At 39.2% G+C, this 16,374-nt stretch overlaps 2 protein-coding genes across 3 annotated transcripts; one reads left to right on the forward strand and one right to left on the reverse strand.

The window, feature by feature from the left end:
* The first annotated feature begins 8,811 nt into the window (after positions 1-8,811).
* dbx2 (developing brain homeobox 2) lies at positions 8,812-12,947 on the forward strand. The gene is made up of 4 exons (XM_039809594.1): positions 8,812-9,176; positions 10,002-10,085; positions 11,959-12,143; positions 12,327-12,947. Exons 1-4 carry the CDS (start codon positions 8,900-8,902, stop codon positions 12,519-12,521), a joined length of 741 nt encoding a protein of 246 aa, XP_039665528.1. The 5' UTR covers positions 8,812-8,899; the 3' UTR covers positions 12,522-12,947.
* Positions 12,948-13,129: 182 nt separating this feature from the next.
* On the reverse strand, positions 13,130-15,798 carry LOC120564446 (prolactin-like). Of its 2 annotated transcripts, XM_039809412.1 has the most exons (5): positions 15,750-15,798; positions 15,478-15,656; positions 15,226-15,327; positions 14,877-15,062; positions 13,130-13,541 (listed from the first exon to the last, which is right to left on the reverse strand). In XM_039809412.1, the coding sequence occupies exons 1-5, from the start codon at positions 15,757-15,759 to the stop codon at positions 13,332-13,334; spliced, it is 687 nt and encodes a 228-aa protein (XP_039665346.1). In that variant the 5' UTR covers positions 15,760-15,798; the 3' UTR covers positions 13,130-13,331. The 2 variants fall into 2 exon arrangements, with proteins under 2 accessions (XP_039665346.1, XP_039665345.1); XM_039809411.1 differs by having other exon boundaries at positions 15,478-15,798.
* Between the last annotated feature and the right edge of the window lie 576 nt (positions 15,799-16,374).

The following is a 16,374-nucleotide window of genomic DNA, read 5'->3' on the forward strand; positions in this document are numbered from 1 at the left end:
CAGTTTACAGCACTGCGACAAGAGCACGAGAATCCTAACTTCTCTGTGCTTCTGTCAGCTTTGTTTGGCGCAGCTCCGTGCTGCCTTCATGGAAACGGGACGTCAGAGCATCGTCTTAAATGAGCTCTGTAGCTACTACATGACGCTGCGTTCAGATAAAAAAAAAGCAATCGCCGCGACGTCCTGTTTTCTGTAACCCCCCCCAATGTAGCACAAGTAGACTTTATATTTAACCGTAACACTTTTTCGTCAGATGGTTTATTAAACAACGTTTCCTACTGTACCTGAAGGCAGCTTAATTTCACGGAGAAAGAGAGAAAGAAAAGAGACACCTCCACAAAACACAGCGTGATGTGGGGGGGGGGGGCGTTTTCTCCAAACGTTTTTTTCTGCTATTTACTCGCAAGACAGGCGATAGCAAACATAGCTAGACTCTTCTAAGTATTAAAAAACGTCTCTCACTAACTTTCGAAGGTTGTAAACTTATTTCCATTCGGCAGTAGGTGTCGTTCTTCAAGTCGTTTGTCATCACCAAAATACGTGTGTGTGTGTGTGTGTGTGTGTGTGTGTGTGTGTGTGTGTGTGTGTGTGTGTGTGTGTGTGTGTGTGTGTGTGTGTGTGTGTGTGTGTGTGTGCTTGTTTTCCGTTGGAACAGTTCGATTTTAGATTTGAATGAAAAATAGATTTGAATGTTAAAGTGCTAGCTGTTTCTGATTGGCTACTGTTAGTGTTTGTAATAATAATAATACATTTTATTTAAAGCTCATTTCATGACACCCAAGGTCACTTCACAAACAAAAAAGGACATTCAAATTATAGTCATCTTCTAAAGGTGCTGAGGTTCACACCATGCAGCAGGCCTTTTGATAATACCTATTTATAGTTTGAATGTTACATATCTAGTTGTTCTGATTGGCTGCTGTTATTTAATTTGAATGTCAAATGGTTGCATTTGTTTTTAAAAATATATAATTTCTATTCACATGGCTTTTTGATACCTGGGAAACTAATACATGTGTTTGTCATTCAATGATTTGATTTTTTGATTATTTTTGATAACAATAGTAACAACAATAATAGGCCTATATTGGGGCGTAATCATTAATATTCGGGGCATTTAGCCTACATAATATTTGATGGGGGGCGTTAGGGACCTGGATAATGGATAGGGGGGCGCTGGCACAAAAAAGGTTGAGAACCACTGATTTACAGTATTTGTCAATTATGTAAATGACCTAGCCTAAGAAAACAAGCAGGCTGATCTAGGCATATTAATTAATGACATGAACTATGTTATACTGATGAGATTGTGTTGGTTGCGGAGACAGAGATTCATTTACAAAAAAAATGTATTATGAGTTTGTGAAGTAGTAAATCGAGACCTGCGATTATTACATTTTAGAAAGCAATGTGAACAGCAGTGCAACCAAATAATTCAGTTTGGGTCAAGGCCTTTAAAATACACCAGTTATACTTAAACTTATAAATATCTAGCTTTTGTTTTTAATGAAATTTGAGCTTTACAGAGGAAAAAAATGGCAGTATTGGAGTCAGCAGGAAGAGCGTAAAAACCTGTGATGAATAAAATGAAATTTTGTCCTGACCTTTTTCAGCCTTTTTAAAAATGTATTATTCAATAGTGGGCTTAATCTTATTTTATGCTGCAGGAGTTTGGGGTTTTAATGATGACAGTAATACTATCCAGAGTAAAAACATCTTTAATTGGGATAGAGCACATAGTTTTACAGTAATTTTCAGTGTAATAGTCAAACAAAAGTGAATTGAGATTTGAAAGGGTAAAAAAGAAATAATATAAGCATTAATTAATATTTGGGGATGTTTTTTCCCCTCATACTTCTACTTCTTATTCTTGTAATACTATGTGACCGCTATAAAAGTCAGAAGATGTAAAATGGTAGTACTATTTTACAAGCATATGAATTTGCTGTTTGAAGATGTTCCAACATTCATCCAAGAAGCTTCATCTGTTCTCCTGACAGGTGGACTCCCTAAGCATTTAAACCTCTTTGGTGGGAGTCACAGAAGTTTTCAAAGTCAAATGGCAATTATGATAATCTTGAGTCTAATGAATTAAAATGTAACTTGCTGTGAAACATCCTGGCAAGGAATGTCTAGACAGCCCCCTCTGTGAAGGAATGGTTGTTCCAGTTCGATGTAGATGGCCTCGTTTACTCCTTTTTCATCTGTCTTATCTGACCTCGTATAAATCACAGAGGTTGATAGAGAAAATACCAACTGTCTCAAAGCATTAGGTTTACCAGTGTGCCATAAATGCTTAAATTGTCCTATGATAAGTGTTATGACCTCCTGTAAGCAGACATTTTCATTCTTTCAATTACTTAAGTCCTCCAGTAAAGTTAAAGTTTGGCTCTTTGGCAGGTGATATGAAAATGAATTAAAATAGAGTGCTTGGCTTTCTGTGTGACTCAGCCTTGTGAATGCATTTTATAGAGCACAGATGCTTTGTGCTTTGAATATTTGTTGATGTGTCTTGCATCTTCTTCATCCATGGGACCAATTACCATTTTGGAACAACCGTTTTATCAGCAGCCATGCCATGCTAGTGATGATTTTTTTCTTTTAAAAAAAAGGAGGATAAACAGTTACATTCCTCCTGAATGAGAATACATTCTGTGCCAGATGGACATAAATTGAAGCGTTTTCGTAACGGGCTGTTTAGAGGCGATCCCAAGTCCACAACAAACCCCAGCCAATCCCTGAAACGCTTGGACAGTCTTTTGTTGGCTGTGCTGTCTGTGGAAGACAGCTAACAAGGGGAGGTTCTAGGTCCTGTGTGGTGCTCGGCTCCTTTCCAAGGACACCAGATCAACGCCAATTTATTTGTCATATTAATCCTCCCCACTCCTACGATCCAGTTTTCATTCATTTTTGTTTTAATTATAATTCATGGAAAAGGGATGTGTTCTGACAAATAGGCCCTTATCTGTCTCCATTTCACATAGCTGGTCCACATCTTCAGCTAATGCGTGGCTGTTGTCAATAAAACAAAGGCAGGCAATGGCTCTGCAGTGTCACATGTGCCTCAAACCCTTGTTTCATTATTAATAATACTAGATTTCTTCTGGGTACAGACACAGAAAATGTAATTACTTTGTATTGCCCACAAGTTGCCATTTCCTAAAGTGCCATCAGGAAAATAAGAGTCATTAAAGCATGTGCCCAGCCAAGAATGAAAACGAATAAATGCACACAGTGCAAACACACACCTACTCTTCCTGTGCACACACACACACTCTCTCTCTCTCTCTCTCTCTCTCTCTCTCAGGACAAGGGCAGTGAAACAGTGGAAGTCGTTTCTCTAGAAGATCCAGATGGGTGATGCATTACAAAGCTGTCATAGGCCTACTCACTTTCCTCACCATATAGAGACACTAATGCCATAGACAAAATGGGATCGCTTGCAGTAGCTGTGTCAGGATTTAAATAAACTGCAGAAAAGCTGGCAATATTGTTCCCACAGGGCTCTCCTGGGATTCATTAAATGCATAATTCCATGTTATACTGACCTTGCCTGTCTTTCAAATTAGACATTCATGAGTCATATTGAAAACTGTGCGCTCTAACGATTAATAACATCCGTTTGCTCAACCACTTTGTACATACATCACATTAAAAACCAGCCCACATATGAGAGCAACAACTAGAGGAGATTGTCTTTCTCCTAGGAAACAAAGTAGTAAGTAAGTAGCAAAATTGCTTTTTCTGTCACAGCCTCCTGCAGGAGTGGAACAACTTACAGCAACACATAAGAAACTGCACAAACTACCATTCCTTCTCCACAAAAGAGCCTGGTTTATTAGAAATCAAATTTGTTTTTTTGTGTTGTCTGTTGTGTTATTTGTCATTACTGGGTTTAGTGTGAGAGCTGCTCTCTGTACATAATAGCCACACTTCACCAGGCCGAACATTTGTTGTGCTATCTGTTGACTGTTTTCATACTTGATTCTGTGTGTTATACGGGCTGTCTCTCTTGTCTCTAGTGGGATCTGTTTGTATCTGCATAATTCTCACTGCTTTTATTGATAATTGTATTTTCATTGCTTTTATTCTAACGTCAACGCTTTTAACTATTGCCTGCCCGAGGACTACAGAGGAGAATTAGCTTTTTCTGGCTAATTAAACGCTATTAATATGCCCTGTCCCTGTCAAATAAAGTCGTAAACTAAACTAAACAATCTTCATTCACACCACTTAGACGTTTTCTGATAAATTTGAATAGAGAGAAAGGTATGACTTAGCTGACAACTAAGAGTCTCCCCATTAAACAACTGACTACATTACAAATTAATGTTAAGCATGATGATGTCATTATACAGCCACCAATTGTATATACTGTAATTGTGTGTTGTTAGTTTAAATTCCTAGCACAACAAAATGGTATGCAATACAAATAACTGCATTATGAATATTAAAAAGTGTGGGAAAAATAAAACAAAATATAGCAAAACATTTAAGATTTCCAGGAACAATATAAAACAGGAAAAATATTACTTATATTTATACTTATTTTATTTTATTCATGCCACTTAAATGCAGGTGGTTTTCATTCTCTTGGTGCCATCTTGTGTGCATGGCAGTGAATTGCAGTGACAGCATCAGAGTGTAGCAGTACTGAAGTACAACAGACAGTGTCACCCTTGGACCATCCCAGGGCTACATACTTGATGACCTGAGATATGGGTAACACAAAGTAACTGCAGGGACAAGGTAGAGAGCGAGAGAATAAAAAGGAAAAAAAATGATGTATTCCAGGCAGCCATCAATGGCTAAACTATGTTTTTATCAAGAAAGGGGTTTTCTTTACCCTGATGGTAATGCCATCTCTTTTGACTACTTTAGCAGTATCATGCTGGAATACAGGAATCATATAATTGGTGTGTGCCAATATAGAGAAAAAGGTGAAACATGATTCACTTAATATTGCTGAGTTTGTGGCCTTTTCATATATATATGTCTTTGTGTATTACTTTGCTTGCAAGCAGTTTCCAAATGACAGTGGTGCAATAAAGTAGCTGCTTTTATTGACTTTGTCACAATGATATTGAGACCAAGGTTTCACAGTCTTTAGCAACACCTTTGAGTCAATTAATTCACCAATCATTTCTTTCTATTTCAAAAGTAAATTTTGGTCAGGGACAGCGGATGAAGTTTTCAGAAAGAATTCTGTTGGTCAATTAACATTGTCCCCAACAAATAAATGAATAGAAAATAAACAAGATATCCAGTTAAAAGTAAAAAAAAAGAAAATCCATATTTCCTTGAAAATTCACATCACTAATGAGCTTGACTTTAACATGCTCCAGAGGCCATGTGCTGACGTACTTTTTAGTTTTTCTAACTACGACACAACCCCCCAAGTGTGAGAAGGCAGGCCTGCGTCATTGTTTTGTAAAAGCTCCATTTTCTCCACACACACACACACACACACACACACACACACACACACACACACACACACACACACACACTAAAAGAACAAGCTGGTATTTTAACATTTATTTATCTGGAAAGGATCCCTTTTTGAATGAGAAAACACCAGATCAGCATGGACAGAGGGCTAAATCTGAGTTAAAAAGATCTGTTTTTAAATGTTACTGGCTTTATACTGTATGCACATACTCTTAATCGAAGCATGGTTATACATATGTTGATCTTTTATAGACTGTCCACGCAGTGCAGTTGCTCGACACAGCCACTCCCATTCCCCCTGGATCTTATTGTGAATGTGTGCAGTGAGCTGGCTCATTGGACCCTCATGGTGAATGGCCAGCAGGCATTCACTCAGCTTACAGAAGCTCATTAGAACTCTATAGACACACAATTGTGAGGCTCACATTAGAAACTTCCTCCTCTGAGGCACAGACACCGCACACAAAGTGCCAGTTTGCTGCTAAGCTAAGCGCATTGTCTTCCTGATTCATAGAGCTTGGCCCTCCATTCACGATATTAAGTTCGAGTGGTGGAATATCAATTGCGTGTGCAATGGGCCGGTATCCTTTTAAGAGCTTTAGTGGGGTTAAAAAAGAGAGAAAATGGATCTCAGCCTGTCTGCAGAGTGCTAGCTTTCAACAGGGCCATTGTGAGGATTCTGAATGAAGGGACCCCTGTTTTTTCCCTCCATTTCTAAAAAGAAATGGACATCAAATACATTCACATGAACTTGCTTCAGGGTGTTTCCAAGACCTACTGTTTAAGAATAGCCTAATTATACCTCCTTCTCCTGGAGAGCTCAATTGGAATCTGGCTAATTACGAAGTGGTGAATCTTAATGGTGATACGCTCTTAGCGATGCCTTTTAAAATGTGCACAGTAGTCGTGTGAGATTGGTTCTACCTAGAATGTCTTTGAATACAGAGAAATATATGATTCTAACAGGAATAAATTATGCTTTCAGTAGCGTTGGTAGTTTTTAGCTGTTCGTAACAACTTTAAAAGTTGCTAAACATTTATTCGTTGCTGAAAGGCTAATTAAAGAGGAAACAGAGTGTGGCTGTAAGAATAAACTAAACAAATATCCTCAATGGTATCACCTAAAACATACCTTGACCACATTTAGGGTCCTTTCAAAGTGTAAACAAATAGAGTCACTAAAAGCACAGAGATCAGTCTAGGGTTCCCTCCTGTTCTGTGTCTGTCATATAAACAAATGACTCTCCACCAAACAAAAAGCCTTGGGGGACTGTCACAGCCACTGGTCTATGTGGAGCATGTTACCACACACTCACTACACAAAAGTAGATGCACAGACTTGCTAACACTCATCATGTGACAGAGCGCTATGCCTTCTCCACCAGTCTGAGGAATAAAACCTCAAATTTGATTACAAGCAACCTTTGGCTCCTTGGCCATCACACAATAGGCTGAGCTGTCTGGGCCAATTTCCATGCTCAGCATGAGGTATCTACACGCGCAGACTGGCGCTCCCTGCCACCCCCCCCACATCCTCGACCAGTGTGGATATGCCTGTTTACTGTGCCTAAACTCTGGGTCTGTCGCCCCTCTTGTTGGACTTCCTATTATGATGCTGAGGATCATTAGTTGCAGTGTGAAAGGTTACACAAGCCTCTCATTGGACGTGTTTGTACCCAAACATCCCGACGTGCACGAGTGTGTGTGTTTGTGTGACCATCTTTTTCTTTCAGTTGCAATATGCAGCATATACTGACTACACTGACGACTGGCACTGAATAAATATTTAGGTGGTTGAGTCTGCTGCCTGTAGAGATACTGTACATGGATCTCTCAATGCTGACCTAGACAGAATCCTATAAATGAAACAAATAAACAAGCCTAAAAGTTACCTGAATTCAACATTTAATGGTTAGGAAGGTTGTCTTTAATCCTTAAATTGATCTTGTCAATGACATGGTGTTTTTCAATTATACACTAATACTGTCATGTTATAGAAAGATTGCTTTTTTTAAGAGACACAATGTCAAGACTGCAGTCTGTGAGTATTATATGAAGCGCAGTTGCAGCCACAGTTTTGAGTTTTTTAATTTTTACAAAAATTTCAATTTCATGACTTTCACATTAAAGATTTTAAAATAACAGTTAAAGTGTGCCATATGGAACTATTAATACAAATTAATATTTTTTTTAATTGCATACAATTGAAAAAAGGAAAGGTTAACACCAAACTGATTAAGAAATTAAACTTGAATGTACAAAGATAATTCAGTCATCTTGTAAGGGAATGTAAGGTGACATTCCTTAAAGGTCCAATGTGTAGCAATTTCTCCCATCTAGCATTGAGATCATATATCGCAATCAACTCTCTCGCACCACGCAGTTCAAAGTACGTATTACAGTGACGGTAGCCTTCACGCTTCAAAAAGACGGTCTCTTGCTCTTTTCAATATAATTTTTCTTTTTCTGAGCAAAGAAGAAGACTTTTCTGAAATTTTGATTTTGAATATGTGTGGTCCTCCATGTTTCCTTCTTCAAATTTGCCGGGGCCCGGGAAGCTACGATACCCATTAGCAGCATTAGCAGCACATGTAAGTTTATCATGTGACAGCGAAAACGCGAATGGCGGAGCAGTATGTCCTGTATGTCCCTTACCGGCTAACGTATTTCAAGATGGCGTATGAATATGGAGCGTCTACCCCAGTTCATGCTAATGCAAATGTGAAATTTCAAGCCAAAAGGAATACTTGGAATTGATGGTGGTGGTAAATATTCATGAAAAAGGACAAGTTTGTTACACACTGGACCTTTAAGAAAAAAAATTCAAATATCAAAGTTTTTCCTTTTATCAGCGTTTTGCACTTTGCTCATCTTTGAGGAGAAAATATCTTGTCTTAAAATTTGATTACATTACTTTGTCAACCCATATTTATTCACACTAACATGGCCTGCTTTTAAATCATTTTGCAATGAAGAAAACCCTCACAGAGGAATGTTTCTGGAATGAAACAGAAAAAGCACATTGCCAATGAACTGCTCAGGGTTTGAATAAGGCACAATGGGAGGCTGGAGAAAAGAGAAAACTATTTACTACTGGAGAAGACTGTTTGGTGCATGTTAAACTTTGGCCAGCAGTTCATTGTCTCTAGTGTCTATCATTTAATAGGCTAGTTGACATAATGAATGAGCCAGACCCACCTTCTGCCACTCCAGAAAGGCCCCAGCCTTATCTGAATTGAGAAGCACATTAGAGCCTCTCAGCCAATCACGACACAGCCCTGTAGCTAAGTGCAGACCCAAAAAGAGGAAGAGCAGAGAACTTTTGTTTTCTTCAGAGTTTAATGAAGTTGGCCTGGTCACTCAAGAAGGGATTATAGGAGAATTTAGTGTCACAGAGCTGTGACTGCTGACGAGGGAACTCAAGTGTTTGGGTCACTGTGTGAACAGGATGGTCTCAGTTCAGAGCTGCACCAGGAGGAATATGGCTGGCTCTCCTCCATCTTTATCGGGCTTCGGGAACTCTGGAAAGAGTTTTCTTATTGACAATCTGCTGCAGTCACAGACACCTTCAGCCCGTCCAGAAGGGACGGCAGGTGGACATCTGAGACGAGCAGTGTGTGAACGTCCAAGGAGAATCTGGGGCTCTGAGCATGGAGCCTACCAAAGACAGGCCCACAGTCCCCAGCAGGGGAAAGATTTAGGAGGGCCACTTCTGCCACACTCGGGTAAATAAACACATTTTGTATGCAAGCAGACTTTAAACAAAATCTAATATATTTAGATGTTGTCTAGGATTTTAAAATCTGTGTGACATAATGACAGCAATGTTGTTGTTTTTTCCCATACTTATTTTATTTCTTTTTTCAAACTTATATTATTGTGAAGGATAAATATTGCTTAACTTGTCAAGTTTCATAAGTGTTTAGGGTCTAAAGTTGACTTGGCATTTTTTTTTACTGTATAAAATAGGTTAATTTATTTAAGAAAGATTATTTACGGTAACATTGAAATGTCCCTGCTTTTCTTTTGTGAATGTTCCTAGAGTATATTACTGTATACTCCCATTGGCATTTAATATAAAATATAATTTATAAAAGTAAATCAGTAACAAATATCACTTTATATTATATTTCATAACAGATCAAATACGTTCAGTCCTGATAACAAATAATGGCCGCACAGAAAGACAAGATAAATCAAACATTTAAAATTAATTACTATAAACCTGTGCAATCTTTACAATTTATTTTTTCTAATTTGTAATTATGGCATGTCCATTAGAGCCCAATTATTACTTAAGCAATTCATTTTCAAACTGAATAAGTAAATGGTTTCTGTCTCTAAGTGTGGTTTTCAAAAAAAGTGTAGCTGCTGAAACATCTAAATAAAAATGTATCTGTATGCATCACCTAAAGCTTAGCCCTGCTGTAAAACTGTAGATAACAAATGCCGTTAAAAGTGGGCGGTGATCCAGATATAGCCCCTTGTAGATAATACCTGTCTCACCTGGTTACTACATCATATCTGACTTTTCCTATCTCTCTTTGCAGGTGTACTGAGTGGTGTATTCCTGCGGAGCCCGCATTATCTGCTGGCATGCTGCGGTGGGTCCAGCCCCCCTCCTGTCTTCAACAGTGAGTGTTTTATGCCTCATCAGCAATGCCTGAGCTGCTCTCTAAGCATTAGCAGCAGGGTCTCCCATGCTTTCCACAGCTAATTACTGATGCAATGCCAAAGAGCTAATTCTCCGCTCAACTCTGCACGGCTCTATTCATAACCATTCACGGCTGTTTAGGATGGGGAAGAGGGGTGGGCTGCAAGGCTTTTAAGAGTCCCTGGGGCCCCCTATTTTGTACTTGCAAATGCACACTTTTAATAGCGCAAATATGCAGAGCTAATAAACATCTTGTCTTCTGTCATATTAAGATTATAATTACCAGGTGTGAATTCTTACTGCTGAATAAGGCAGATTGTTTCAGAGCAGGGCACTCTCTCAGCACATTAAGAAGTTTGGTTGTGAATCCCTACAGCTTCGAGTTTAAAGGCTGCATAAAATTCAAACTTGTCCAGAAAATCTGTAATTGCAGACTTTCTTCTGAACTGTGCTTGAAATGTTTCAGTTCATATAACTTCAGACTTCAAATTGCACTCTAGTAGTATGAATTAAGACAAGCAGCTGTCTTATTTTGGCACTATCCCACAGCAATTGGAAGTTATTAGTTTCTCCAACGTATGATGCCTGTCAATTGTTGTGGAAAACAGCACAAATCAGAAAGCCTTCATCCCACAGGTCCCTGGAGTCCTCTTAGTAGGTTGACACTTTCCCACAGTGCCCAGCAACACAACAATGCCAAGTCTGGCCGTGACCAATTGGCACTTTCACTCCACTATCCACACGCGACCTCACTGCAATTTTTCACTGCAGCAATGAACTCCGCTAAGCACAAAAAACTCGCCCATTTCTCTACAGAAGAGGGCTGGACCAGGAACATCCCCCAGCCATTGTGTGGCTAAAGAGCTTGGTCCGCCAACCCCCCTCTTTTCTCCTGTCCTTCAACTCTCATTCCTGCCCATTGGAGACTTCTTGACTAGGACATAAAGCATTCAATGAAAGTGACTTTTATAGACTTATTCGAGCTCATCTTCACATACAAACTGGCTTCATACCTGCAAGTGAAAAGATTTAGTGTTGGGCCACTGAGCCATCGAGTAATGGCATTTCCATTGAACAGCTTTATTGTTGGTGTCCCACAGGGCTCTATAGTTGGCCCACTAGGATAGACACACACGTTGCCCAGGGATGACCTGGTAATCAGCTATTTAAGTGAAAGCCATTGAGTCTCAATAGAGAAGTGAGAAGCATGTCCAAACCTGTTATGTGCTTCCTAGAGGTGGTCTATGTGCAGATTTGTCGTACAGATTAAAAAGGCAACATTGAATGGATTGGATAAATTGTTCCACTTGACTTTTGTTGTGCGTGCACCTGTGAGTGAAGTAGCGTGGGATTGCTCCTCACAGTTCACTAAATCCCTTTTTTCTCAGTTGAAGTGGCTTTATATTCTCTTTAGTCACCCTCAGTTTGTTAAATTGGATGAATAGAAAAAGAGAAATCAAAAGTGAGTGATAAAGTGAGTGTGACAAAAACAGGCATGATCTTGGGTTGAAAAGATAGGAAATGTTGTTTAGTTGGTAAAGTGTGCATATCGCTGGCTGACAGAATTACATTTTGTCCCTTTAATCAAAATTGTCTATATCATAAAACACTTGGGAAAATGATCCATAGCCATCTTAGCCAATGATGTGCGATTTCATCTCAATTCGCTACACACATCTGTATTTTCTGGCTGCTACTTGTACCTCATTTAACATGAAGTGACAATTTATTTTCCCTATTCCACAGTCTACCAATGACAGCTACTAATCAATGACCCATATCTCACTGATGTTGACATATAGTAGCTTGGATCAACACACTGACATTAATATGTTTTTGTTTTTTTGTTTTAGAGGAAGCAAATATTCGAATGTGGTCTACTGATATAAGTCCTAAAACCCGCAGAGGGATCCTGAGGAGGGCTGTTTTCTCTGAAGAACAACGGAAGGAGCTGGAGAGAACTTTTCGAAGACAGAAATACATCAGCAAGACAGACCGGAACAAACTTGCAGCGGATCTCAGTCTCAAGGAGTCACAGGTAATCAAGGAGGAATTACCTAATTTTTGCCTGATTAATCTCTGAAAAGACCTTAAACAGAAAAAAACATTTGTGTACATCCTTAGACATATTTAGTTTTACAGCTCAGATGTAACAGGGGGTGAAAAATGAATGGACTACATAGATTAAACTAAACACCTCTCCATTCTCTTAATGCTTTAGGTAAAAATTTGGTTCCAGAATCGCAGAATGAAGTGGAGGAACTGTAAGGAAAAGGAGGTTCATAACACTCGCTCCCCAATGGATGAGCTCATGGCACGAGGTCTCGCTCAGGATGAGGAAGAACCATCACAGAATCACTCTGTCCAAAAAACAGAGAGATCACCACCACCACAAAAGAGCGTCAGGGACACATGAGAGGCTGGAATAAGTGGAAAAGTAAACCAATGACTTTCTCAAATCCACAAAACCTGTAATAGGGCTACAGTACTGCGAGGATGTTAAAAATATGTGGATGGATTACACTGCCTTTGAAGACTAACACCAATAATATTAACTTTCCAATGCATGTAACTGTCTTGTTGTATCAAATTGAATTAGGTTTAACTGCTGGGTCAATTATCTAATTGCGTTTCAGTGGCTTCAGTAAGCAATTTATTGGTTATTACACTGACAAGTCTTTCCAGGAAATATTCCCACTGCAACAGTTACACGCACAAATGAGTCACTAGAAATGCATTTACATATCATGTTTTGATCAGCTTTACAGTAATACTCTGCTCATAATCATAATTAAGTATTTTTTTCATGATCATGAAGGCATAGCTCAATTGCAAATAAATTAATTTCCACATTACTTATTCTTAGTGTGTTGGGCTGTCTGGAGCAGAACCATGTCCATGTTAACACTACTATAAACCATCTACCATTTCTATAAATATATAAAGCTATATTTTTCTCCCCATTAACAAGAAGATGACAAAAAACGATTATGAAGTTTTACCTCATTTTTATTTTTTGACCTTTTCATGCTCAATGCTCAAACCCTAACGTGTTTAATTACCTAAAAACACTAATAATGCAAGAGGCACGCACAATCCTATACAGAAAATACACACATTACAGTACAGTAAGAACATGTGTGGTTCAAAGCAAATGAGAAACAAAGACTCTTTTATAGCCAGCCAAATTTTGAAGATACTAAAGTAGACCTCTTTGCTATCACTATTAACAGTCCAGTCCAGGAAGGATGGTGCATTTCAGGATCCGGAGATAATTTTTGACTTTGTTGGAGTCTCTGCGGAAGCAGTAGAGTAGATCATGATGGTCCACTGAGTTGAGTTCTCCTTGTTTGTAGAAGGTAAAGGCAGAAGAGGGAAACAAACTCTCAGGAGAGATGTAACCCATAGTGTTACCAAGCACTCCCAATAGCTTCATCTGAGGTAGAAAGCAGAAACATTGAAGGTACATAATTCAATATTTCAAGGAATGCATGAAGGTTTCTATGTCACAGAAACAAAAAACCCAACCTGAATGAAGTGATACATTACATTGAATGTGAAATATTGCAAATAACCTTAGAAAGATAGATAGATAGATAGATAGATAGATAGATAGATAGATAGATAGATAGATATAGTACTTTATTAATCCCAGCAGTGAATTTTTATTAGTTATCTAATAATCACTTTTAGATATGACTACTAGGGATGCATGATATTTAACTTTGGCTAATGTTAATATCGATCGAACCTTTTTTTTATTTCACTGAAGAGAACACCAAAGGTACGTCTCAATTCCCTTATTTGATAGCTCCTCGGTCCTCGGCTGAACCAGAAGTTGTTCTGTCCCTCCTTTGTGAAGGCCATCTCAAAGCTCTAATTTCTGCCCCGAGGAGATTGAATCAAGCATCGAGGAGGGATCATTGAGGAGCTATAAGCGAGGATACATGAGAGCAGCCTTCCCTGAAGCCGTGCAGCTGAAAGAGTTGCTAACTGCGCCCATACAGCTGACAAATTCATGTGACGCTTGAGAGGAAAGGACGTCTCATCCATCTAAAACACATTTGCTCGTTTCCTCTCTCCTCCCATGATTTCCCCACGTCTCTCCCGTGCTTCCTCGGTGGGCTTGACTTAAACGCGAGGAAGGGAGGCAAGTGGAGGAGCCGGGAATTAAATTAGTAACCTGGGATGTAGCCCAAGTCGCTGTTACCCTATTACTCTCATTTGCTGTAGATACACATTCAACAAGACACTCAAGATTAATTCTACCATAAATGTATAATTTTACATATGTAGACATAGACATTCACCCCTGAAAAATAACTAAATGATTTCACTTGGGGGTGAATAAATGATATGCCAGTGGCACATTTATTGGAGAAACAAAAACAAAAACACACACACACACACACACACACACACACACACACACACACACACACACACACACACACACACACACACACACACACACACACACACACACACACACACACACACACACACACACACACACACACACACACACAACACACACACACACACACACACACACACACACACACACACACACCAGTACCGCCCTAACACACTCAATGGCAGCTAGACCGAAATATTCATCAGTTGTTGACATCGGGCCACTTTTGCTCATTGGACCGATGCCGATGATGTATAAAAAAAACTATTAACATCGGCTGACAAGATGTGATTGCCGAAATATTGTGCATCCCTAATGACCACAACACATCTACAACTATTAGTGGGTCCTTACCTTCTCAGCCATTATTGCCACTCCCTCCCTCAGCTCATGCACCATATCACTGATCTCCAGTGCCTTGCTGTAGCTGTGGTGGTTGAAGTTTTGATTCTGATCCTGAGACATGCTGCTGTGGAGTTGAGACAGGGGGTCACTCCAGGCCGCCAGCAGACTGAGGATCACCTCTGTCAGTTGTTCTCGCTGCACATTAAAGAGTTTTTTAGATAAATTTGTGGTAAAGTACAGCTTAATATCATCTGTCTGGATGAAGTGACATCACTTATGCACATACTGATAAGCATGAGTAGCCATGACCATATGTAAATGACCATATGTAAAATTATTAATCACAATGAACGCTCACCCCTAGCCTTTGTGCATTCTCCTTATCGTCTGGTGTTAGTATGCCATATGTGTGGCACTTGTGTTTTCCTAGGATGTTCTTCCTGGGAAAGAAATATTGCTCCTGTGAAGACGGACACACATATCACACTGATATCAGGGCTAGAAAAATAGCCAAATCAATCAAGGGTGATTGATGATGGATGAATGGCGGTCGAAGGGTTGATGGATGGTGATGGATGATCGATGTCAGAGATGAAATAAAAGAACTCACAAGTTCAGAGTGCAGATCACTGGAGATGCCATGCATTCTTGAAGACTGTTGTATGACCCTCTCAAAGAGATCTGCCAGGGAAGGAGCATGGCATCCAGCCTGTCCATAGGCACAGATCGGGGCAGTGACAACCCTCATTGAAAGCTCCACGTACAGTAGTGTAAGAACAGCAAACAAAACTGAGGGGGGAGGGGAAAAAACGTTGTCACTAAAAAACATAGAAAAACATATAAATAAAAACATGTATTTAATTTGTCATCTTGCCATCTTACCCTTATCCATGGTTTCTGTCTTGTAGTGGCGAACCAGATGAGTGGAGCTCTTTTCTCACCAGAGCTACTATTGTGGACGCTAATTCATTCAGTGATCACGTTGCTGATTAAACAAATTGGTTTATACATGATAAGAATGTGATTTTTCTCTTTGCACGTCATATGCTTTGCTCTGTTAACTGCTCAGCCGAAAACAGACAAAGCTAACCCAGGCGGAAAAAGTACTACGCACTGTAGACTGGCTTGGGCAATTTATCAATTTAAAGTAATGAACATTAGTAACTGGGATAAATAAAAACTTGCATTTCTTTGTGCTCAGCTCTTATTGTGTAATAAGTTTTGTTTTTAAATCAACTAATCAACAAAAGCAGATGATGCCCCAGGCTGTCTACATGCAACTAAATTAAATGTTCCTTATAAAAGGCCCATGTCTTATGTTAGCAGTACATAAAACGTGTGATAAAAAGAATTATTACAAACTCATACATTTGAAATCATTACAGCCTAAATGGGGCAGCCAACAATATTCAATCACTTAAAATAATTCAGCATTTTAACATTTATTTTAAACAACAAGACAGCTTATCATCTCTCAGGAGGACAACTGAATAGTATCACAAACGAG

This window comes from Perca fluviatilis, chromosome 8 (assembly GCF_010015445.1).
Source record: "Perca fluviatilis chromosome 8, GENO_Pfluv_1.0, whole genome shotgun sequence".
Classification (NCBI taxonomy): Eukaryota; Metazoa; Chordata; class Actinopteri; order Perciformes; family Percidae; genus Perca; species Perca fluviatilis.

Excerpts from the sequence above, each read along its gene's own strand:
- dbx2 (XM_039809594.1), top strand. The coding sequence starts at position 8,900 with ATGGTCTCAGTTCAGAGCTGCACCAGGAGGAATATGGCTGGCTCTCCT. Across the intron at positions 9,177-10,001 it reads GCCACTTCTGCCACACTCGG|GTGTACTGAGTGGTGTATTC; the intron begins GTAAATAAACAC and ends CTCTCTTTGCAG. Across the intron at positions 10,086-11,958 it reads CCCCCCTCCTGTCTTCAACA|AGGAAGCAAATATTCGAATG; the intron begins GTGAGTGTTTTA and ends TTTTTGTTTTAG.
- LOC120564446 (XM_039809411.1), bottom strand. The coding sequence starts at position 15,720 with ATGTTTTTATTTATATGTTTTTCTATGTTTTTTAGTGACAACGTTTTT. Across the intron at positions 15,328-15,477 it reads GTGATCTGCACTCTGAACTT|GAGCAATATTTCTTTCCCAG; the intron begins GTGAGTTCTTTT and ends CCGTCTTCACAG. Across the intron at positions 15,063-15,225 it reads AGAATGCACAAAGGCTAGGG|CGAGAACAACTGACAGAGGT; the intron begins GTGAGCGTTCAT and ends TTTAATGTGCAG.